The sequence below is a fragment of the Molossus molossus genome, unplaced genomic scaffold (genome assembly GCF_014108415.1).
Source record: "Molossus molossus isolate mMolMol1 unplaced genomic scaffold, mMolMol1.p scaffold_m16_p_2, whole genome shotgun sequence".
Lineage (NCBI taxonomy): Eukaryota > Metazoa > Chordata > Mammalia > Chiroptera > Molossidae > Molossus > Molossus molossus.
Window position 1 is genome coordinate 118555942 of NW_023425355.1, and position 26447 is coordinate 118582388.

Genomic DNA, 26447 nt, shown 5'->3' on the forward strand with positions numbered 1-26447 from the left:
ACGCTCAGCAATGTGTGAATAGAGAGATCATATCTCAACATAATAAAGGCCATATATGAAAGACCTACAGCCAACATCATACTCAATGGGCAAACACTAAAAGCATTTCCCTTAAGAATGGGAACAAGACAAGGATGCCCCCTTTCGCCACTCTTATTTAAATATTACTGGAAGTCTTAGCCACAGCAATAAGACATAACGAAAAAAATAAAGGGGATCCAAATTGAAAAGGAGGAAGTGAAACTGTCATTAGTTGCACATGACATGATATTGTACAGAGAAAACGCTAAAGACTCCATCAAAAATCTACTAGACTTAATAAATGAATTTGGCAAAGTAGCACGATACAAAATTAATGTCAAGAAATCAACAGCATTCTTATACACCAATGATGAAATCACAGAGAAACTAAAGAAACAATCCCATTTACCATCACAACAAAAAAATTAAGATACCTGGGAATGAATTTAACCAAAGAAGTATAGGACCTCTTCATAGAAAACTACATGTCATTAAAAATAAATAAATAAAGGAAGGAAGATATAAAAAAGTGGAAGCATATACCTTGTTCATTAATGGAAAGAATTAACATCATTAAAATGTCCATACTACCCAAAGCAATCCATAGATTCAATGCAATCCCCATCAAAATACCAACGACATACTTCACAGAACTAGAACAAACATTCCAAAAGTTCATATGGAACCAAAAAAGACTCCAAATAGTCACAGAAATCTTGAAAATGAAGAACAAAGTAGAAGGGATCACATTACCAGATTTCAGGTTATACTACAAAGCCACTGTAATCAAAACAGCCTGGTACTGGCACAAGAACAGGCAGATAGATCAATGGAACAGAATAGAGAACTTAGAAATGGACCCAAGACAATATGCTCAATTAATATTTGACAAAGGTGGCAAGAGCATACAGTGGAGTAAAGACAGTCTCTTCAATAAATAGTGTTGGGAAAATTGGACAGCTGCTTGCAAAAAAAATGAAGCTAGAACACCAGCTTACACCATACACAAGAATAAACTCAAAATGGATAAAAGACTTAAATGTGACTCGTGAATCCATAAAAATCCTAGAAGAAAATGTAGGCAGCAAAATTTCAGACATCACACGCAGCAGAATTTTCACTGATACAACACCCAAGGCAAGAGAAACAAAGGAAAAAATGAACACATGGGACACAAAAGCTTCTGCACAGCAAAAGAAACAACCATCAAAACTGAAAGGGATCCCTCTGTATGGGAGACCATAATCACCAATGATGCATCAGATAAAGGGTTAATTTCCAAAATATATAGAGTGCTCATACAACTCAACAAAAGGAAGACAAAGAACCCAATTAAAAATGGGCAGAGGACCTAAATAGATACCTCTCCAAATAGGACATACAAATGGCCAGGAGACATATGAAGAAATGCTCAACATCACTAATCATCAGAGAGATGCAAGTTAAAACAACTATGAGGTATCACCTCACATCTGTCAGAATGGCCGCCATCAACAAATCATCAAACAACTAGTGTTGGTGAGAGTGTGGAGAAAAGGAGACTCTAGTACACTGCTGGTGGGAATGCAGACTGGTGCAGTCAATATGGAAAACAATATGATGCTACCTCAAAAAATTAAAAATTGAACTTCCATTTGACCCAGTGATCCCACTTCTAGAAATATACCCTAAGAAACCTGAAACATCAATCAGAAAGAATATATGCACCCCTATGTTCATAGCAGCACTGTTTACAATAGCTAAGATCTGGAAACAACCCAAGTGTCCATCAATAGATGAGTGGATAAAAAAAAATGGTAAATGTACACAATTGAATGCTATGCAGCTGTAAGAAAGAAAGATCTCTTACCCTTTGAGACAATATGGAGGGACCTGGACAGTATTATGCTAAGCGAAACAAGCCAAGCAGAGAAAGACAAATATCACATGAACATGAACGTACTTATTTGTGGAATATAATGAACTAAACAAACTGCTGAACAAAACTAACCCAGAGACAAAGAGGTGCGGTACAGACTGACAAGCCTCAGACGAGGGGTGTTTGCGGGGAGAAGAGATAAACCACAGAACTTACATGCATGTATGCATGACCAATGAACATGGACAACAAAGCTGGGGATGGGGTTGGGGGGAAGGGGAGGAGGGTGTCAATGGGGGAAAAATGAGAAACATCTGTAACAAAAACAAATTGATAAATAAAAAATAAATTAATTGTAAAAAAGTAAAAAAAATCTATTTTATCTGGTATTAATAAAGCCGCTCCAACTTTATTTTGGCTACTGCTGATATATCTCTTTTTTTCATTTAATTTCAACCAAGTTGTGTATTTGAATCTAAAGTGGGTGTCTTCTACACGACATATAGTTGAATCTTATTTTGTGTGTTTTAAAAATCTATCAATTATGCTATCTCTGCATTTTCATTGGAGTGTTTGATGCTTCTTCATTTAATGTAACTACAAGCAAGGTAGGATCTACGTCTGCCAACTTGCTATTTCTTTTCTACATGTAAGTAACTTTATTGCTCTATTCCTCCACTACTACTTTCCTTTTTTTACACTGCATACCATTTTAATTCCCTTGGTTGTTTATCTTAAAATATTTTTGAGTTATATTATTTTTTAGTGCCCTGGTGGTTACAATTAGAATATAAACTATACTATCTAGTTTGGATAATACTACCTTAATTTCAATAGCATACATAAAATCTATTCAGATATAGCTATGCCCTGGCCTTTATACTGTTAGTGTCATTCTAATTACCTTTTCTTACATTGTAAGCCCATCGACACAATCTATGTCTACATTGTTATTACTACTGAAAGAATCATGGGAAGAAGCAAATAATAACCATTCTTGCCATTTCTTTTCAATATTATACTAGAGGTGCTATCAAATACAATAAGGAAGAAGTATTATCTATCTGCATATGGCAAAATTGCCTAGCTGGAGAATTATAAGAAGATAATATTAATTAGAATTAATTGATGAATTTAGAAAAGTCACAAGATATATATAAAATTAGAAAAATCAGTGTATTCTCATGAGCCATCAAACCAGAATTAGAATAGAAATAGCTTCAAAATACAAAATTAACCATACATAAGCAAGAGATATAACATGATCATGGATAGGAAGACTCAATACTGCTAGAATATCCATGTTCCACAAACTCACCTATAGATTTAACACAACCATAATGCAGTATATTTTGTAGAAATGTACAAGCTTATTCTAAAATTATGTGGAAATGTAAAATATCTAGCAGAACCAAGACAAGTATAAAAAAAATGAAAAAAGTCAATTTATATGATCTCCTTCAAAACCTAGTATAAATCTACAGTAACAAGACAGTATGGTATTGACATAAAATAGACACATACATCAATACAACAGAATTCACACTCCAGTGATACACCCACACATATGTAGTCAGTTAATTTTCAACCAACAGGTCAACCTACTTCAATGGGAAAAGGATATTCTTTTTGACAAACGGTGATAGAAGAGTTAGATACCTGAATGGGGGAAATTACATCTTAACTCATCATACTGTTACCAGACAGGGGACCTGGCTCTGAGCCAGTATGCCTAGGGCCAGCTGGTACTGTGTGGGTCCTTTACTTCATGCAGAAAAGATTTCAGAACACAAGTCCTGGTAATTTTAAGAGTATGTTTATGAAGGCTGTGAACAGTGAAACAAGGAAGGGCCTAGAACAGAAGAAGCTACAGGAGAGAGCCGAGGCGGGGCTGCTTTGGCTCATTGGGAAGTCAGAGAAAAGGGAGCCTTAGAGACAGGTTCAGGGGGCTAGTGCAGGACAAGCTGACACTGTCCATTGCTCCCCTGCCTGCAAATCTTGTTGGGACCCTTAAAGTTTAAGAGACACATGCCTTTTGGGAAAGAAGAAGGGAAAGGGAAAGGCTCGGGCATGCTCCTGGGAGGGAGAGCACATGCGCTGGGTCCTTTGTCTTGAGGGATTTTATCTCTCTTGCAAGATAGGAGACTCTTAAGGGAGGTCTCAGGGAAGGATCTCAATAGAATATCCATCAGCTTTCCAGGCCTGTCCTTTTGGAGTTGTGGTCTCTGCTAATTGGTCTGTGTCAGGGCAGGGGGTCATTCATCATTGCAGGTGGTCCTGGCTTCACCCACCTGGTTTTGCTACTTTCCTGGGCCTGGAACTGAAATACAACTAAGGCCTCGATGTTACCTCTAGGGAGGTAACCTTCTCTATCTGGCTATAAATAGCTCTGCCAGTTTGTTGAGCTCTCTGTCTCACTTTCCTCATTCTACTTGCCATGGCATTTTTCTAGCTTCTTACTATCCTGCCTCAATACTATTTAAAAAAAAAAAAAAAGTAATTCATCAGAGATTAGACCTAAACATAAAATCTAAAACTATAATATTTTTAGAAAAAAAGAGGAAGAAAAAAACCTCTGTGACCTTTGACAGCTTTGTGACCTTAAGATATCTATATAGGATACAAAAAAAGCACAGATCATGAAATAAAAATAAAAAAAAATTGAACTGCATCAAAATTGAAAACATGCTCATTTAAGAAAAATGTTAAGAAAACTAATAGGCATAGCTGTACTCTGGGGGAAACTATTTCCAAAACACTCATTTGACAAAGAACAAGTATCCTGAAATTAAATATTTACTTATTATTTATATTATCAATTAATATAAATGCATAGTAAACATGTGCATTTTATAATTCAATCATGAGAAGACAGACAAAAATTGGGGAGGGAGGGATTGAAGCGAAGCTTTTAAAAAGAACATAGAGGAAAAGCTAACAAACATGTGAAGATGATCAACATCATTAGTCATTGGGGAAATACAAATTAAAACCACTATGCACTACCAGTACACATCTCCCAGAGGACAAAGCATTAGTGTGGATGTTGAGCAACTGGAACTCTCATACTTTGCTAGAGTCAACCACTTTGGATAACAATTTAGCAATTTCTATAACATTAAAAATATATAACCATAAGACCCAGCCATTCCACTTCTGGGTATTTATCAAAAAGAGGGAAGGAAGGAAGGAAGGAAGGAAGGAAGGAAGGAAGGAAGGAAGGAAGGAAGGGAGGGAGGGAGGGAGGGAGGGAGGGAGGGAGGGAGGGAGGGAGGGAGGGAGGGAGGGAGGGAGGGAGGAGCAAGCAAGCATGTGTCCACATAAAATCTTGAACATAAATATACTTAGCACTCCTATCTTTAATATCCAAATTCTGGAAACAACTCATATATCAATCAACAGATAAATGGAACAGACTATGTTCTAATCACATAATGAAAAACTACTCAGCAATAAATAGGAATGAATTACTAATATACACAACAATATGGATGGGTTTAAAAAAATAGGTATATCGAAAGAGGCTAGACACACACACCACCCCCTCCAAAAAACCCACAAAAACCCAGACTACCTTATTTAATTTATATATGTCTTTAGGAAGGGCAAAATTAATCTATAGTCAAAGAAATCAGAGCAGATACTTTCTGGGTCAGGAGGTGGGAAGTACTGACTGCATGGAACATGGATAAACTTCTGTATTTTTATTTATGTGCTGGTCAAAATGGTGTGTAAATCTTTTGCCCTGGCCAGTTTGGCTCAGCGGCCTGCGGTCCGGAGAGACCCGGGTTCGGTTCCCGCTAAAGGCACATACCTCGGTTGCAGTTTGTCCCCAGCCCTGGTTGGGTCGTGCGGGTGGCAGCCACTCGATGTGTCCCTTTCACATCGATGTTTCTCTCTCTTCCTCCCACTCTATCTGAACAAAAAATGGAAAAAAAAATGTCCTCGGGTGAGGATAAAAAAAAAAAAAATGGTGTGTAAATCTTTTGAAACTCATTAAACTGCACCCTTAAAATGGGTGCATATATATTTGTATATGAATGTTACTTTAATAAAGTTTATTTCGTAAAATAATATAATTGAAGAGAATAACCATTTAGATACAAGAATATTCACTCCAACATCACTTTCAAAAGTAAAAATTTTTTAAAATAGAGATGTAGTCTATTAGTTTGCTGGGGCTACTATAACAAAGTACTACAAACTCAGTGACTGAAACAACAGAAATTTGTCTCACAGTTCTGGAAGCAAAAGTCTGAGATCAAGGTATCAACAGGTATCTGAAATCTCTAGGGAAGGATCTATACCAGGCTTCTCTTCTAGCTTCTGGATCTTGGCAGCATAACTCCAATCTCCCCATAGTATTCTCTGTGTGTGCATGCTTGTCAGTCTTCACATCATTTTCTTTTTATAAGGACACCTGTCATATTGGATGAGGGGCTCACCTTACTCCAATATGACCTCATCTTAACTAGTTACATCTGCAATAACCATACATCCAACTAAGGTCACAGTTTCAGGTGCTGGAGGTTAGCATTTCAAAATATGATCTTTTTGTGGGTGGCACAATTCAACCCATAATGTTTTTTTAAATGGTACTGTGCCTATAAATCAGAATAGCATTCAGCCTTGATAAATCATATTCTCAATTATAATTAAGGATATTGTAAAATATGACATTGTGTTGTTAAATGAGTAAAATCAGCTTGATACACACATGTATGGATATATATATATATATATATATATATATATATATATAACTATATAGAGATACATGAATATATATGATATACAACATATGTATGATTATTTTTATAAGTACAATTCTGTGCATAAGATCATCACATTTGATACGTTATTATTTTTGTGGTGGTACAATTAGAAATTTCTTGAATGGTAAGCTAACTATACCATAGGGATGGATTTAGCTTTCTGCATCCTCCTCTTCATTCACCACAACTTCACATGGAATAACAAAAGCCAATTACTTTATATGACAGTTGGAAGCTCTAATACCATGCAGAGATAGTGTGTATCAATAGACTTATTGTCTTGCTTCAAAGATGTTTTCCCAAATGTCTCTAGTTGTTAGGAGAATAGAAACATTGAATTTTAGACAGAGCACATCAACTGATGGATGATTGGTTCACTGAGTCAAAAAGTTCAGTTTCTGTAAACAAGTTGTCAAATTCCCTTAAAAACCAATTTAAACTAGCTGTCTTTTATTCATAATATTATTTCCACATAGACCCAAGAGTAGCCACGTTTGACAGGAAAGCAGTAACTGAGACAGAAAACATTGAAAAGTAAGACTTTCTGAGCATAACAATAGCAATGATCTGATCCTAAATGTACTTTAGACATTTCGCATTCATATTTTGAAGTAGGAGAAGAAACTAAAGAAATGAAAAACTCAAAAAAACTCTAAGGTATGCACTGGAAAAAAAAATCTCTCTTTCTCTTTCTCTTTCTCTTTCTCTTTCTCTTTCTCTTTCTCTTTCTCTTTCTCTTTCTCTTTCTCTTTCTCTTTCTCTTTCTCTTTCTCCACCCCTCCCTCCCTCCCTCCTCCTCCCTCCCTCCCCCCTCCCTTCCTCCTCCCTCCCTCCCTTACCCCCACCCTCAACACTTAGAGAGCTCTGGGTATAGGATGGGCAAGTAAGCTGCTTCAGTTACCCCAACAAAACTGAGAACAGACCAGGCTAAGAGAGACTTAGAAATTAAAACAATACCTATCAATATCCCAATGGTCCTTTTCCCCAAAATAAAAAAAATAAAATAAAACAATTCTAAAATTTATATGGAACTACAAAAGACCCCCAATAGCCAAACCAATCACACCCCTGATTTCTATGTATACTGCAAAGTGACAGTAATAAAACCAGTATGGTACTGGCATAAAGACAGACATGTAGGCCAATGGAACAGAATAGACAGCCCAGAAATCGACCCATGTATATATAATCAAGTGATCTTCTAAACGTGTGCCAAAAATACACACTGGGGACAGACTAGTGTGTTCAACAAATAGGGATGTAAAAATTGGATATCCAGATACAAATGAATAAAATTAGACCCTTATCTTACACCACACACAAAAATCAACTCAAAATGAATTTAAGATTAAATTTATTTTTCCTTTATTGATTTCAGAGAGAGAGGAAGAGACAGGGAGAGAGAGATAGAAACATCGATGAGAGAGAACATCAACTGGCCGCCTCCTGCATGCCCCTCAGTGGGGATCAGGCCCACAACCTGGGCATGTGTCCTGACCGGGAATCAAAATGGCAACTTCTTGGTGCATGGGTCAACACTCAGCCACTGCGCCATACCGGCTGGACTGGATTTAAGACTTAAATGTAAGATGTGAAACTGCAAAACTCTTAGGAAACAAACATAGGCAAAAACATTCATGACATTGATCTTCACAACGATTTCATGGATATGACACTAAAAGCATAGGCAGCAAAAGCAGAAACAGACAAGTCACACTACATAAAACTTAAAATATTGTGTATATCAAATGAAATAACAGAATAAAAAGGCAACTTATTTTTAAATAAGAGAACATATTTTTAAATAATTATCTGATAAATGGCTAATTTCCAAAATATAAAAGGAACTCGTGAAATTCAATACCAAAACCTAATAACCTGATTTTTAAAATGGCCTAAGGGCCTGAATATACATTTATCCAAAGACATACAAATGGCCAACCCATATATGAAAAGATGCCTGATCTATGATAAGGGAAATGCAAATCAAAACCATAACAGGATATCATCTCACACATGTTAGGAAGGCCATTATTTTTTTAAAAAAAAGACAACAAATACTGGCAATGTTGTAGTAAACTGGAACCTTTTATACTGTTGATGGGAATGCAAAATTGTGCAGTTATTGAAAACAGTATGGAGGACCCTCAAAAAATTAAAAATACAACAATCATTATCCAGCCATCCTACTTCTGTGTATTTATCCATTTAAAAAAATTGAAATCAGTGTCTCAAAGAAGTATTAGTTCTCCCATGTTCATTGCAGTATTACTCACAGTAACCAAAATTTGGAAACAATCTAAATTTCCATCCAGATTAATGGATAAAGAAAACGTGGTATATTCAAACCTTATGATATCATTCCACCTTAAAAAAAAGGGAATTCTGTCATTTGTAATAATATGGATGAACCTTAGGGACATTATGCTGAGTGAATTCAGCCAGTGACAGAAAGACAAATACTGCATGATTCCATCTAAGATACATCAAAAGTAGCCAAATTAATGATAGTAAACAACAGAATTGTGCTTTCAGGGGCTAAAAGGAAGGGGGGGGTCAATGGGGTATTGATAATAAACAAACACAATTTCTGTCATACAAGATAATTTGTAGAGATCTGCTGTACAATATTGTACCTCTAGATTTCAATACTGTATTGTACACTTAAAAAGTGTCCAGTGTTCTTAAATTCTTACTTATGTTAAATGAGTGTTCTAACCACAAGAAAATTAATAGTAATAAAAAACAAAAACCACCTCGCCAGTACCTTGATCTTGGACTTTCAGACTGCGAAAATGTGAGAACATAAATTTCTGTTGTATACACCACCCAGTCCGTGGTTGTTTATGACAGCCTGAATAGAGTAATATACCAGGAACTTACTGCCATGTTCCTCAAGTCCCAAGGTCCCCAGTCATCTGTATTACTGTCTTACAGAGTCTTCCTAAGCTTGTTGTGTTAGATTCAGGGTTTTTAATTCTATAGCTGAATACCTAGAAGAAAGGGGCTTTTCCATTTTTGGCTAGAACTAGAAGTTTCCTGCTCTGTCCTTTGAATGCAAACAATTGAAAGTCACCAGGCAAAAGTATGGGATGACTACTTATGTAAACCGTTCTGATTTATAAGGATCAAATTAAGTAGGCTTATATCAGACATATGTTGGGATTAGACACATTTTTGTGTGACCCTACTCTTTAGACATCTATACCCTCAGCATAAATGGAAATAAAATATGCATCAGATTCAGTCCCCACTTCACTGGTCTTCTCTCTTTTAATCTACTCTCTAAATAAGAAAGAGTACATGCCTAGAGACCCTGACCAGTTTAAACACCTTGAGTTGTTTCTTCTTTGCTAGTTCCTGTATCCATGGGATTGTAACTTGCTTTAAGGCACAAACCTTTGTTATAAATCTCCACAGCCACAGCTTTGAGAGCCTTACATTTGCTCCCTGCACAGCTTAATTCTAGCCCATCGCTGTCAATAACTGCAGGTATTAAATAATACTTTTTAAAGTTAAGCATCTCATTTACCCATAAGACACTTTAAATCTGTAAATAACACACCACCATGGAATGGAAGGTGCTGCCTGTGGACTGTTATGGGGAATTGAGTCTTTTTCTCCGGCCTGGATATGACATTCTCTGAACCCAGAGGTCCCAGCAACTTGGCACTTTCCTGGTGTCCATTAAATTGTTTTTTAATACTGACCGAATGGTGCCAGCAAGAACTGTGAGAGCCACCCTAGTGGTTTGAAGGCCTCGGAGGTATTGTCAGCATCTTTGGGGTTGCATAGACTGCCTCTTGCAGCTCATCACGTCGAAGCAAATGAGCTCCTGGCTTCTCCTTCTGCTTCCAAATGCGGCCTTTGCTTAGGCCTTTCTAAGTCCAATATGTCTTACTGTCATTATTACTGTTTTCTTATGCTCAGTCTGGGTAACACCCTGGCAATTAATGGTGTGGCACTTTAGAGAAATTACTATTAACACCTGACCCCCGCCCAGTTCATGTATTTTCTGTCCTTCATTAATATGACTCAGAGTGGCCAAATTTTCATGACACTGAATTTTTAACATCTTTTTGTGAACCAGAGGAGGGTGGTTGACTTTTCCAAAGACCGGACAAGGTTTGGTTCTTATACATCCTTTAAAACCACTTTTTTGAAAGATGCACAGTAATCTCATTTATACACAGTGTTATAATTCAGTGTTCATTTTTAAAATGTGTTATCAAAAGTATTAGTCCCTACTCTGCATCAAATATAATGCGGATTTTTAAAAATACAAGTAAATAAACCTAAGTCATCTATGCTTAATAGTAATATCCAAACACCAATGTTGAGTAAAATGAAAAAAAACACTCAATAATCTATTTGTGAAACTGTATTTACATTTTTGAACTGTATTTGAAAATGAAAAAGAACTCTTCCAAATCTACACAAAGAATCACTGATTTAAAACAACTGTTTAATTGTTAGCAGATTGCGTAGTCAACCAAGCCATATGATTTTCCAAGCTCTGAAGAGCAGTTTCTCAGAGACCTCATTTCCTCACCGAAGTTGTATCAGAATCACCCTCAAATGCCAAACTAGATAGGACCCAGGAGGCAAGAAGATAAAGACTTCATTTGGAGATGAGGGAACTAATAATCAGGAAAGGTAAGTGGCTTGTCCACGGTTATACAACTAGTTGATACTGAACTAAAATTTCTCTTAACTCCCAGACTGTTAGTTCAAAACCTCTGCAGTTCCTGAGTGAAATGTGAAACTGGCCCCTGCACACAGAGGGCATGGAGAGACTGGCCACACCAGATTAATAGGTAGCAGGTTAGTAAGCAACAGAACTTGCTTATCTGGCTTGTCTCGGATGGCCTGAAGACTAGTGAAATGCCACACCCAGCCACCTAGCCACCCAGCCACCCAGCCTCCCACCAGAACCTTAACATATATATAGAGGCCTTAACTGGATTCAGTCATGTGTACCATCCAGCTGGTTTCAATAATACATTATCCTCCCAAGGTTGAATTCTTTTTTTTTTATCCTCACCCGAGGACATTTTTCCATTTTTTGTACAGATAGAGTGGGAGGGAGAGAGAGGAAGAGAGAGAGAGAGAGAGAAACATCGACATGAAAGGGACACATCGAGTAGCTGCCACCCACACGACCAACCAGAGCCGGGGACAAACTGCAACCGAAGTACATGCCCTTAGCGGGAACCGAACCCGGGTCTCTCCGGACCGCCTGCCAACGCTCTAACCGCTGAGCCAAACCGGCCAGGGCCCAAGGTTGAAATTCTTGAAGTGGTTCCTCGAGAGGGTGGGGAGCCAGGTAAGAAGCCTCTGATTGCCCAGGTCTAGGTCAAGGGTCAACCAGCGGTCTCATCTTCCTGATGACTTCTTCCAGCACTGACTAATGATATTTTTCCTTTATTGATTTTAGAGAGAGAGGAAGGAAGAGGGAGAAAGAGATAGAAACATCGATGAGAGAGAACATCGATTGGCCACCTCCTGCATGCCCCCCACTGGAGATTGGGCCCACAATTTGGGCATGTGCCCTAATCAGGAATCGAACTGGCTACCTCTTGGTGCACGGGTCGATGCTCAGCCACTGACCAACAACAGCCAGGCACTGACCAATAATATTTTCATCACATTAATGATTTCCACATTTAGTGTTATATTGGTAGGACCCCAAAATTTGCATTTCAAGCAAGTTCCCAGATAGCTGCAGGACCCAGAAACCACTCTTTGAGAACCACATTATCACAGTATATATTTAAATATTATTTTAATTTTAAAGGACTTTTAAAAAAATGTTTTATTTTGGAGAATTTTGGAAACACACAAAAGTGGACAGAAGTGTATAAGGCAGTGTAGTTCAACCTTTTCCATTTCATGACATATAAACTGATTACTAAAATTCTGCAGCACACCAAAAATATATATTTTTTGCCAATCTGACAAAAAATAGGTATCATTTTGATTAATTCACATCAGATGGCTCTTGTGTTGGCTGTGGTCATTTTGTAATTTGACAATCTGAGGGAAAAGAGGTCAGTGCCCCTGACTAAATAGTCAGGTACTGCGTGTTTTAAAATTTTTTTGTGGCACACTGGTTGAAAATCACTGGAATAAGGAATTGTCACAAATCTGTCAATTACCGATAGCAGTTCAACAACAAGCAATCTAAAGAACTTAACGTGATGCTTTACTATTTTTTTTTCCTGTACTTTCTCCTGGCAGTTCTTAAGTTTCAAAATTTAAATGAAAGTGATCTTTAGCATTATCACCCTACCATTTTCAGTTTTCAGTGCTACTTAATGTGTGCTGTCTCTACAACTCCAAGAAAAGGTGGAGACAGTGGTTTATCAGCTACCGTGTAACAATGAGGGAAATGGAGACTCAGGTAGTCATTACGGGACTTACCCAGGACTCATACTGAAGTATATGACTCAGAACTCTTCTTGGCAGATGTTATTATTCAATTCAAGTTCAACTCTTCTGATTTTAAGGCAAAAGCACATTACTGGCTGCACGTACTTCATAGGTGTCGCCAGTAATGGTGACAGAATCTTAGCACTTGTGGCCAAGTGTTATGCGTTTGGTAGCCTAGGTTGCTATATGATTTTAACACCACCACCGGACTCAAGTTCTCTCTTCAGCTAAGAACCTGAGTCTCTCTGGGACTCCATCTTCTCTTGCTTTCAGAAATGTGCATAATTTTTGTCACTTATGTGCCTCAGACAACTTGTGAGGCTTAATGAACTATCAAGAGCTTTTTAGATGAATGCTCATTTATAGTATCATGTGTCTCCAAATAGTTCTGCATATTATACTCATGCATATTCATATACATTGAGTAATACATATGCATTTATGATTCTAGACTCAGAAAAAATGATAAAATACCTATGTGTGTCAAATAAAATACCACTGATCATGTCTTATGAAATCTTATCCTCAATTTTTAACTTTCTCATTGTTCTAATAGTTATCTTTGAGACAGAACTGATTTAGTCAGAGTTGTCATGTGCCTCTCAGATAATCTGTGATGGACACTGTGCTCTGGACACTTTAGGATGAACACAGAACAAAAAAGTGAATGGTGGAAAAATCTCTGAGATAGCTTGGTAATTAAAGTACTTTCTTACCACTGACCTGTGGCTTTGTAATATGACTCTGATTTCTACTCTTCAAGTTTATTAAATTGGAATAAAATCAAAGTTTTTTTGGAATTTGTGAAAGAACAGTTGTTTTTATCTCAGATATGTAAAGAATGAAAATATGTAATTTATGATACATTTTTATTGAGATATGATTGATACTAATGTTCTGTAAGTTTGACGTGTACTTGTTGCTTTGATACATTAATATATTACAAAATGATAACTATAGTAGTGTTAGCTAACACCTTTAGTATGTCACATAATTATCATTTATTTGTGTATGTGTGTGTGTGTGTGTGTGTGTTGAGAACAATTATGATCTAGTCTCTTAGCAATTCTGAAATTTACAATCCTGTATCATTGATTATAATCACTATGTTGTGCATTAGATCCCCAGAGCTTCTCTCTCTACTAGTTGCAAGTTTGTAACCTTAAACACCTCCTCCATTTCCCCACCCACCCAGCCTCAGTTTAGGTAGCCATCATTATAACTCTGTTTTCACAAGTACATTTTTTTTTCAGATTCCACTTATAAGTGATATACAATATTTGTCTTTCTCTGACTTATCTCAGCATGAGGCCTTCAAGGGACAACATGGATGGATATTGAGGGCACTATAATACTTGTCTTCCAATCCAGACTGCTAATTAGTACATAAAAAGGTGCATGACATCATCTGTCATCCAGAAATGTAAATTCAAACCTCAGTGAGGTATCACTGGAATAACACCAGAACAGTTAAAATTTTAAAAGACTGACTATACTTCATTGACAAGGATAAGAAGTAACTGTAACTCTCAGACAGTTGGAGGGTAAATTGGTAAAACTACATTGGAAAACTCTTTGAAAGCAACTAGAAAGCTAAAAGAAAAGAAGAAGAAGAAAAATACCCTAGGATTCAGCAATTCCGTTCCTGGCTTTGCATCAAATAACATGGACAAGAATAGTCTTGGAAGCTTTGTACATGAGCCAAACCTAGGAAAACACACATGTCCATCACAGGTGAAAGGAAAAATACATATATTTATATATGATATATTCATATAATGGGTTATGACTCAGCAGTAATAAGAAACTTCTGATATATGCAAAAATGTGGATGAATCTAACAGACAAAATATTATGTGAAAGCCACACAGAAAAGAGGACAAATTATATGATTCTTTTTATATGAAGCTCAAAACACCTACAGCTATTTCATAATGCTAACATTGGAAATCGTAGTGACCTTATGGGGAGTATTAACGGGGAGAGAATTTTCTTGAGAGCTGAATATGTTATGTATCTAGATCTAGGTACTGGTATCACAGGTGAATACATATGTAGAAATCATTGAACTTTATACTTGAGAATTGTTTATGTACTAAAATAATTTAATAGAGATAAGATTATATATCCAGGACTGTAGAAAAGCTCTGCGGAAGTGACATTTCTGGACTGTCTGATTCCTAATCACCCAGCCTTGGTCCCAGAGTGACCTTATATCTGGGCAATATAATTTTAATTGTGTGCTTAGGAGCAAGTGATGCTGAAATGTAGATTCAGTATCATTTTTTTTATTATGAAGTGCCACTCCGTCACATAACTCATCATTTTCTAGTCTTAAACACAGAAGTTAGCAACTTAAAAACAATTTACAGCCTGCATATGCATCTATGTAGCCAGCACAACTTACACAACTCTTTGTAAGCTATTGTTTAAGTAACTACTAGGTGTATCTATTCTTGGAGGGCTGTGGTATAAGATTAAAAGAAGAGTTGGCTTGCCCAGCTGGTGTGGCTCCATGATTGAGCATCAACCCATGCACCAAGAGGTTGCTGGTTTGATCCCCAGTCAGGGCACATGCCCAGGTTGTGGGCCTGATCCCCAGTGGGGGGCATGCAGGAGGAAGCCAATCAATGTTCTCTCTCATTGATGTTTCTATCTCTCTCTCCCTCTCCTTTCCTCTCTCACTCAAACCAATAAAGAAAAATTTTTTTTAAAGAAATAAGAGTTGGCTTAAAATATTAATCTTTTCTGAGACTTATAAAAATAAATTTCTAATAAATTTCTTATTTCATAATCTTTTCATATATATGTCTTATTTTCAGATGTAATATATTATTGTTTCAAAGAATGATAAACAACATGCAGATCTAGAAGAATGGTATGAGTCCCCATTTCCAAACCATACTCTAAATGGCACTATTTTCTACCTGGGCTCAACTCTCCCACAAAGGCACACAAGGCAGGAAGGCACACATGCCACTGAGGAAATTCAGGCCACTAAGACATCTGCTGAAGCACTGAGTTTTGTTTTTGCTAAAGTTTGCCATGGTCCTCTGTGAGCAGCTGTCCCAGACACAAAGTCACACCTGGGATTAATTCCCCACGGATAAAGCTGAAGTCACAGGTTTTGTCTGTTATTGGAAAGTTCAGAATGCTTTTTCAGCAATGACTTTCTGATCTTTGAAATGGAGCACACCCTCATACTCTGGAGGTAATTTTTACACGCCAGGGCATGCTTATCTTTTTTTTTTTTTTTGGTGGGGGTCTGTTTCTTAAATAGTTACCTTGATAGATTATTAAATGTGTTAACACTCACAATTAAAATATCTTTTTACAAGCCAGATGCTACTCTCAGTATTGCAATGTCTGAAACAAAGTAAAATATGAAAGATTTTTCACATCAATGGACATGGTAGAGCCAGAAAATTAATTGGATTCTTTTTAGATGACTCTTATATGGGTCAGCAGATTTATTCAGAGTTACTTAAAAAGCAGTTAACATTCCATTAGCAGCAAACTGTGATCTGTGTCAGCAATAAGACACTCTTCAGTCATTTATTTTAGTGCAAGAAATCACTTCAGAAAAAATGCAATTATTGAATATTTAAGAGGCAAATAAATATGAAGGCAAAATGAGGTCATTTTTCTTTGAGAATTATAGATATTATTTTTTATTCTTTGCTTCATTTAATCAAAACATTTGGCTGTTTTACTTGTGTCAGTTTATGATCAGGAAAGATGAAATGATTTTTTAGAAAAAGAACAGTGAAGCTAATAAATTTTTAAAATATGTTTTTATAACAATAATTTCAGTAACAAGTCCATGGAGCTATTGTACAAAGAAGATGGGAGATGCTCTTTGGAGTTTCCCAAGCCCGTGTTGTGGGATCCCTGGGGGCACTACCAGACATGAAGAGAAGCCTGGCCTCAAATGCTAGAGAATCTCAGAGAACCAGCATTGAGGCCAATTAATGTGCTATGTTGTTCACCTTGACTGCATTGGGCTTAACTTTAGCTGCTACACTTTTATTTTTTTAAATATGTTTTTATTGAATTTTTTTTAGGGAGAGAGAGATAGAAACATCCGTGTGAGAGAGAAACATCGATTGGCTGCCATCTGCAAGCCACTACTGGGAATCAAAACTGCAACCCGGGCATGTGCCCTGACCAGGAATTGAACTAGGACCTCCTAGTCAATAGAACAATGCTCAGTATGCTGAGACACAGGATGGACCAGCCCCTACACTTCTGGAATTTCTCTTTATATTTAGAGAATAGAAGCAGACAGTAGGAAAATCCCAAAGAGATCTGTTAGTCATGCTGAAGTCAGCTTCCCATAGAATATAGAGGTTTATAGAGCCAAGCCCCTTTTGACTTTTTAAATAAACGGATGACAAGGACCCTGGAGGAAACTGAAAGCATCCATGTTATTTTTCTCTCAGAGTTAATTAAATGAATCTGAAATGAACCTCTTCTGAGATGATGGAGTAAATGTATTTAGCTCCTTTCCTCACAATAAGTACAACTAAAATCTATATCTATGTACATATATCTATCTCTATATATATCTAGATGGATAAATGGATGGATGGCTATTAACTCTGATGATGGAGAGAAAGCAGACTGACTAAAGACAACCTTGGAACTCAAGAAAAGACCAGAAAAAGGTCAACTTAACAGACAATGTATACATTAACTTCTCTACTCCAGTAAGATATCATAGAAAAAACTGTGGTCTCATACGAACCAGTTAAGGGCAAATGGAGGCCTACACCTTTATACTCACCATTGCCAGGCTATAATGAAGTGTCACAATCCCTCTCTGGACTGGTGTCAGAGAAAGCTGAGTAGAAGGCAAGGCTTCTATACTCATCCCCGCTAGGCATTAAGAAGGTTCTGCTCCTCGCACTGCCAGAGAGACTGCATGAAAGGCCTGAACAACTACTCACACCCTGAGGTAATAAGACCCTCCCAACTGGGGTGATGCAGAGATAGGACTTCCACCACCTCTCACTCCTGATGAGGACACCCTCCTTGTGCTGACACTGGAGGTCATGTGAGGAACAAGAACCAGGCACACCTAGCCCTCCTGCCATAGAACCCAGTAGGGAGCAGGAACTCCGACAGGACCCAGCAGTATTAAGCAGTCCCCCGCCCATTTGAGTGTCACTGGAGGCTGAGGGGGAAACCTGGACTTCACCCACACTTGGCATAACAGGTTGATGTCCCATCTTCTCCTGCTGGTGTGCTAGCAAATGAAACCAACTAAAACAGGTTTAAACAAGATTCAGGATCTCATAATCCACAATGTAGACGTTTCAAATAAAAATCCTTCAGTCCAGCCGGTGTGGCTCAGTGGATTGAGCATGGTCCCATGGACTGAGAGGTTCCGATTCAATTCCCAATCAGGGCACATGCCCAGGTTTCAGGCTCGATCCCCAGTAGGGGGCATGCAGGAGGCAGCTGATGGATGTTTCTCTCTCACATCGATGTTTCTCTCTCTCTCCCTTCCTTTCTTTCTAAAAAAATCAATACAAAACAAATTTAAAAAACGCTTCTTCATATCAATAACCTGCAAGATCTTAATTTGAATAAAGAGGACAATAAATGCCAACACCAAGGTGGCAGAAATGTTACAATGATTTGACAAAAATGTTAAAGCATCCATTTTGGCAAAACAATAAAATAAAAGCTTCAAGAAGCAATTTTGGACTTTCAGTCAAGATGGTGGCGTAAACGTGGTATTGCCTCCTCCCACAACCACATAAAAATTACAATTAAACTACAAAACAACCATCATTCAGAACTGCCTGAAATCAAGCTGAATGGAAGTCCTATAACTACAAAATTAAAAAAAAAAAAACAGCCACATCGAGACTGGTAGGAGGGGTGGAGGCGGACAGGCTGGTCCCACACCCACATGTGGCAGATAAAAATCAGGACCCTCGGCGGGGAAGGTCCTCCCTGAGGACTGAGGGGTCCCCGTCCCACACCAGGTGCCCAGCTCAGGGTTTCAGTGCCAGTAAGAAAAGTCCCCATAACTTCTGGCTGGAAAAACCAGCGGGAACTGAAGCCGAGGGAGGCTGAGGCTTCTGGAGCCCCAGGCAGCTGTTCTTAAAGGGCCCGCACACGGACTTACTCAGATTTGCTCCTTCTGAGCTCGGAGGGGAGGCAGCTTGAGGGGCACCAGGGTTATACAGGAAAGAACTGAGCTGTTTGGTCATAGGATGAGGGCTGGAAGAGAAGCTTTCTCCTGGACAGAGGTGCTGGCAGAGGCTGATGTTCCTTTGGTGAGCCCTTCCCTGGGGAAGCAGACTGCCACCATATCTGGGACTCCAGCAACCTGGCTCACACTGTTTGCTTCATCCTGGTGATTCCCTGAGGCCCCGCCCCACCCAACTTTCGGGCCCACCCAAGCTGTTTCCAAAGGATTTACCATAGGTTTGGCCTGTCTTGGATCCTGCTTCAGAGTTTCCTAAAATCTCTCAAACAAACAGCATTTGGTCTCAGCAAGCCCCATACCTCTCGTTAAGTGGCCCCAGGCCTGGCACTAGAAGCAGCCAGCCTTGGTTCACAAATTGGTTTTTCTTGAACACCTCCAAATCCAACATAAGAAGCAGCCATTGGCAGATCACTTTATAGATTATGCCTGGTGGCCCCAGGTAGAACACAGGCAGTGGCTGATCTGGCTCCAGAGCCAGCACACCCAGTAGACAGCTTCATACCACATCAAAACACCACTACCCAACCACCTCCACAAGTGACACACTCAATGAGTGGACTCAGTGTGTACCAGAGCCCAGATGAAGTAAGCCTTGTTCTGTGCGCTGGGCCCCTACACAGCTTATCCTCCAAGGTAGTCAGAGGCCAGTGGTCAGTGGGCACAGCCAGTCCTTGCAGCTGATCAGCCTGAGTAAATCCCTCCCATTGATGTGACAACAGCAATCAAGACTCAATTACAACAGAAGGGTGTACAGTCCACACTAGGGGTGCACCAGGAGGACACAGCAGCTGGGGTGATCAAGGAGGCTGTGCCACTGGATCCTACAGGACACCTACAACAATAGGCCACCCAACAAAGCCTAGGAGACATAACAACTCTACCTAATACATAGAAACAATCACAGGGAAGCAGCCAAAATGAGGAGACAATGAAACATGTCCCAATTGAAAGAAAAGAACAAAACTCCAGGAAAAGAACTAAACAAAATGAAGATAAGCAATCAATCAGATGCAAAGTTCAAAACACAGGTTATAAAGTTGCTCAGGGAACTTGGTGAGACCTTCAAGGAACTTAAGGAGACCTTCAAGGAACATAGTGAGAACATCAACAATATCAAAAAGGACCAGTCAAAAATTAAGGATGCACTAACTGAAATAAATAATAATTTACAGGGAATCAATAGTAGAGTAGGTAAAGCCAAGTAGCAAACCATCAATTTGGAATATAAGGAAGTAGAAAACACCCAATCAGAACAGCAAAAAGAAAAAAGAATCCAAGAAAATGAGGATAATGTACAGAGCCTCTGGGACAACTTCAAGCGTTTCAACATTCACATCATAGGGGTGCCAGAAGGAGAACAGAGAGAACAAGAAATTGAAAATCTTTTTGAAACAATAATGACAGAAAATTTCCCTAACTTGGTGAAGGAAACAGACATACAAGTCCAGGAAGCACAGAGAGTCCCAAACAAGATGAACCCAAAGAGGTCCACACCAAGACACATCATCATCAAAATGCCAAAGGTTAAAGACAAAGAGAGAATCTTAAAAGCAGCAAGAGAAAAGCAGTTCATTACCTACAAAGGAGCTCCCATAAGACTGTCAGCTGATTTATCAAAAGAAATTTTGCAGGCCAGAAAGGAGTGGCAAGAGATATTCAAGGCGATGAAAAGCAATGACCTACAACTAAGATTACTCTATCCTGCAAAGCTATCATTTAGAATCGATGGACATATCAAGAGTTTCCCAGACAAGAAAAAGCTAAAGGAGTTCATCACCACCAAACCAGTATTATATGACATGTTGAAGGGTCTTCTTGAAGGAGAAGAACAACAAAAATATGAACAATAAAATGGCAATTAATACATGTCTATCAACAATTGAATCTACAAACAAAATAAGCAAGCAGAACAGAAACAGACTCATAGATACAGAGAACTTTTTGTTGTTTGCCAGATGGGAGGGGGTTGGAGGGATGGGTGAAAAAGATGAAGGAATTATGAAGTACACATTGGTTGTTAGACTGTTGAACCTCTAAGGGACTGGGGAAGGGAGGGGGGGATGAGATAAACCAAAGAACTTCTATGCATGTATGCATAACCAATGGACAGTGACAATAGTGTAGGGAAGGCAGGAAGAGGGGGAATGGGGAAGAGGGGGCCAATGGGGAAAAAAGGGGGGGAACATTGGCAATACATTCAACAATAAAGATGAGTTAAAAAAAAAGAAGCAATTGTGAACATGTTTGAAACAATAGAGTATCAGCAAAGAAATAGAAAGACAGCTGAGAAATGGATGACATAACGAGGAATCAAATAGAAATTTTAGAACTGAAAAACACAATAACTGAAATTTAACAATCCACTGCATAGCACACAATGCTCCAAAAGGTAAATATAAGAAATGGTGAATCCTTACATCTTGTATGCTAATTTTACCATTAATGTTTTCAAGACTCATAAGCAGCATCAACATGAGAAATTGAGCAACACCAATACTAGAAATAGTATTGTCTTCGAAGTCACATTTTTCAGTTTTGCTATAAATCTACTCCTGTACTTAAAAGTGATTAAAAAAAAAAAAAAAAAGCTGTGGTACATTTACACCATGGAATACGATACAGCTGTAAGAAAGGAAGATCTCTTACCTTTTGAGATGATGTGGAGGGACCTGCAGAGTATTATGCTAAGTGAAATAAACCAGTCAGAGAAAGACAAGTATCACATGATCTCACTTATTTTTGGACTATAATAAACAAAATAAACTGAAGAACAAAATAGACACAGAGACTTGGAAGTAGGGAACAGACTGACAGACCTTAGAGGAAAGGGAAGTGGGGGGCAGAGTGGGAAGAGATAGACCAAAGAACTTATATGCACATATGCATAGCACATGGACACAAATAACAGGGAGGTGAAGGCCTGAGGTGGGATGGGGTTTGGGGCAAGGGGGCAAAAAGGGAGACATCTGTAATGCTAACAATTAAAAAAGAGCATTTATAAGCTATTCTATAAAATATTTGATCTCACGTGAAAAATATCATGGCTTCAAAGTGAAAAAAAATTTAGAAAGCAAAGAGTTTCTGTGCTCACTAAGAAATTTGGGTGAATATGGTCTGTAACAGTCTATCTCCCTCTTGTTTATGCATTAAAAAAAATAATAACTTTAGGTCCTGGCTGGGTTGCTCAGTTAGTTAAAGCATTGTCCCAGTACACCAAAGTTTCGGGTTTAATCCCCGGTTGGAGCACATACAAGAATCAATCAATGAATGCATGAATAAGTGGAACAACAATTTCTCTGTGTCTATCTCTCTCTCTCTAAAAATCAATTAACATTTTTTTAAAAAGTGAACCAACTGCAACATTTGCATCCAGTCTGTTAACTCAGAAATTAGGTATAACACACTCAGAGAATAGATTTACCATTAAAAAATAAAATATATAAGGCCCATTATAATTGAAATATTATTCCTCAGAAATAGTCAAAAATGAAATAGAAATCAGGAAAGTATGTTCAATTTTACTTAAGACCAAGAAATATTTTGAAAAACACTTTTTTTTATTTATTCTTCATCAAAGGAACAGCCTTGATGGGAGAGGATGGCGCTGTCCTTATAATGTTAGCATTTTCTTTGATAAAACGATGCTGAATAACTGGCCTGTAGTTAAACTTCTTGTTAGTTGCATCAATTTTGGCTTTTACATTCTTTGGTGGCTTGGTGACTTGAGGTAATAATCCATTGACAGCATATAAATAGTACATATCCTCTGTCTGGAAACAAAGAGAGGAACATTTTATACAAAATATGCAGGAACTGAGAAAACTATAGGAAAAAACATTAGCAAATTAACACCTCTCTTCTCCATGTAACGTACAGGAAAAGTACAAAACTGAAACAGTAAGATAAAAGCAAATAATTAACATGGAAAATAAATTCAGGAAACCATTTGCTTTTATGCATTCACTAAAAAGTCTCTCATCGTTAGAGGTCTGCCCTGTGAATGAACTAAGCATCCACCTGATGTAGGGGGAAACAACCTACTGGTTTGCAGGAAACTGTTGCCCAGCAGGAACTATAACTAATGGAAGTAATATCTTGTAAGGCGAAACTATACTTGAGAATTTAAGTGTAGATATAGAACCAACTGGTAAAATATGTGGAACTTCTTTCTGTTAGATTATGAAAGTACATCATTAATATACCCATTTGAAATTATTGAGCATGGTGTAAAATTATTAATGACAATCATAATCTAAATCAAGTCAGTACAATGCATACAGGGATTCATTCTAAAATCCTTCTTTTCTTCTGCATTATGCACAGGATGGCAATATTAAATTAGGGAGTCTGGCATTTTCTGCATGATTATGTTCATGCTTAAATCCCATTGCCCTTGCAGAATTTCCTGATGCTACCAATGTTCGTCTATGTCAGGACATCTTCCTTGCAGTAAGATTTGTACCATGTATGTTCAGAAAACTAATTTAGGATAAGTCCAGGCCAAGTGAGTACTGTGGTGACATCGGGGTTCAATATACATCAAAGAAAGCTAAGTGCAGTCATTGCTTGCACATCTGGAATGGGCCTATTTTAATCATGACTGGCCCTTCTATCTAGTGTTCACAGTAATTATGCATTCAGAATCAATGAGTCAAAAGTGGAAAAAACCAAGAACCCAATATTAAAAATGAGTTAAATAACATTTTACTTCATATAAGGATGTTCAACTTGAAAGAAAAAAAAAAGCAAAGCTACATTTTGGTGATTGTATATATGTCATTGTAAATTTTTACATTACAAATGACACACTTCATGAGTACAAATAGATAAGCTACACTCAAGAGACCTACATTAATGATGGATACAGTGGGTACACATGAGTGAGCTATATGAAGGGATGTATACTCCTATCTGGGTACAAATGGGAACTACGTGTTGGGACTTGTACCTTCACCCAACACATCTCCAAGACCCTTCGGAAATAATTACTAAATGTTATTGTATGTACTTCAATTAAGATACAAATAATTTTGCAATAAATGATGGTGAGTGTCTGCATATATATATTTACATATAGTACATAATATATAATCCAAATGTAAAATATATTTGTAAGAACTTGTTCATGTCCTTGATTCTAACATTCTATATGGTAATAAGAATGTTTATTTTATAAAGGTTTACTATTACAGTTGTTATATTTATAGTTAACTTTCTTCAATCAAACTGTGAATAAAAACAATTATTTATGTTTTTGAAAACACTGTAAAGATATAGCTGTATGTCTTTAACACTAATCTTCCCTTTGAAAATATAAATAAAAAGCAGAAGTTAAAATAAGAATAAATCAATACCTATATTACAGTGAGTCATAGAATAATTTTGTTGATGCTTACAAAAAAAATGCCAAATTGAGAACTATACTCCTCAACTATCTATTAAAAGACATTTATTTTAAAAACAACTATTTTTTAAACAAAGGACATTTCCACATTTAGGTATCATTGATCTCTCTAGTCTGAAAAGGGATCAGCCAAAGCCAAAGCCCTCATGGAATGAATGCCTAAAGCTATGTTTTAAAGGACATATTCTTATGAATGGAAACAACTGATTATCCACTAGCAGATGTGGTCTGGCCCACCCACGTCCCTTAGCTTTTTTTCATTTTACTGCCTGTCCCAACTTCCAATTGCCAATATCTGCACTTCTCTGACTCTGTTTTTCAGAAATCCAGAAGGCTTCTCTGAATGTTCCATAGCCAATGATTGAAGAGTGGCAGTTTCTGTAGAAATACCACAGCTCCCTGGCCTCTTCAAGCGTGAACATCCTAAGGTGTACGTTCCATCCACATTATTGCCCAGAAAACCCTCATGGTATGCAATTTCAGTTGCCCACTGTGGTAGTTGTCTTGATAAAGCACCCTTTATTCATTTTCATTCCTTTCGTCTCATGTCCTGGTTTCCCTACATGTGTTTATTGAGATCACATAGCAAATATGCTACTTGGGACTTGAATCCTTATTTCAGGAAACACAAACATATATATGCCATTTCCCATAGTTTCATGACGATAGATTCCTTTAAAAGCAATGTATTTACATACATATTTCTTATGTCTGGTTATGTCTTTAATTATAATAGATCCAGCTATATATAAATTACTTTTGTCAAGCATTATGCTTTATCTTGGATAAATATGATAGTTCTCACATTTTTATATAAATTATCTAATATGTATCATTTCCACCATGGAAAGTTGAGTGGGCTATCTACTGTCTTTGAGTAGCACTGCTTTTTGTAACAATTTAATCAAGTTAACTTGTATCTCTAAACTAGTGCTATATGCCTTGTATAATAGTGGGAGAAAAGCAGTTTTTAATCTTTCTAAATATGATTTATTGAAAGGGAACTTATGAAGCTTGCTAACATGATTGTTGAAGTTTGTGTAGGCTAATATTTAACCAAACCATTCTTAAAAATCATCTTTTTTATTTTCAAGTAAAGCACAATGAAGACTGTTCATTTCATATATTTTACAAGTGTTAATTGACTTAATGCTCAAAATCTACACATCAAAAAAGAAACAATTTAAACAATTTTTATTTAGATAATAAATTAACTTTTTAAATCCTTCACATTTATCATGGTGTGTCATTAAGAGCAAGGTTTTGGAGTCATACAAACAATGTTTGAGCCATGATTTCAAAATCACTGATTTGATATGTGTAATCACTTTTGTAAATCTCAAGGGCTATATACTTAGCATAAAAGCCAGTATAAAAAAGATTACATAGAACATGATTCCATCTATATAATATTTAAACAAAATCATAGATATTGAAAAAAGATTAGTGGTTGCCAGGGGTAGAGAGGGAATTGTAGTGTTGGACATGACTATAAAAGGATTAGCATGACATAGTTCCTCTGCTGTGATGGAAGAGATCTATATCTCAGTTTTGACTGTAGTTATACATATATATACATATATCAAATTGCCTAGAACCACACAGACACACCCAACAAATGCATGTGAACAAATGCTAAAAATGGAAGGTTTCTAGCCTAGTTAACAGTATTTTATCAATGTCAATTTCTTTGTTTTGATATTTTACTACAGCTATATAAGATGCCACCATTGG

General features: G+C 37.4%; 1 protein-coding gene across 1 annotated transcript in view; it reads right to left on the minus strand.

Annotated features, from left to right (window-relative positions):
- Positions 1-22866: 22866 nt before the first annotated feature.
- Positions 22867-26447, minus strand: part of CFAP47 (cilia and flagella associated protein 47) — a 442571-nt gene continuing 438990 nt past the window's right edge. Inside the window, exon 65 of the mRNA XM_036270144.1 lies at positions 22867-23079. Within this exon, the coding sequence (XP_036126037.1) occupies positions 22867-23079 (213 nt within the window). The remainder of the gene's footprint in view (positions 23080-26447) is intronic.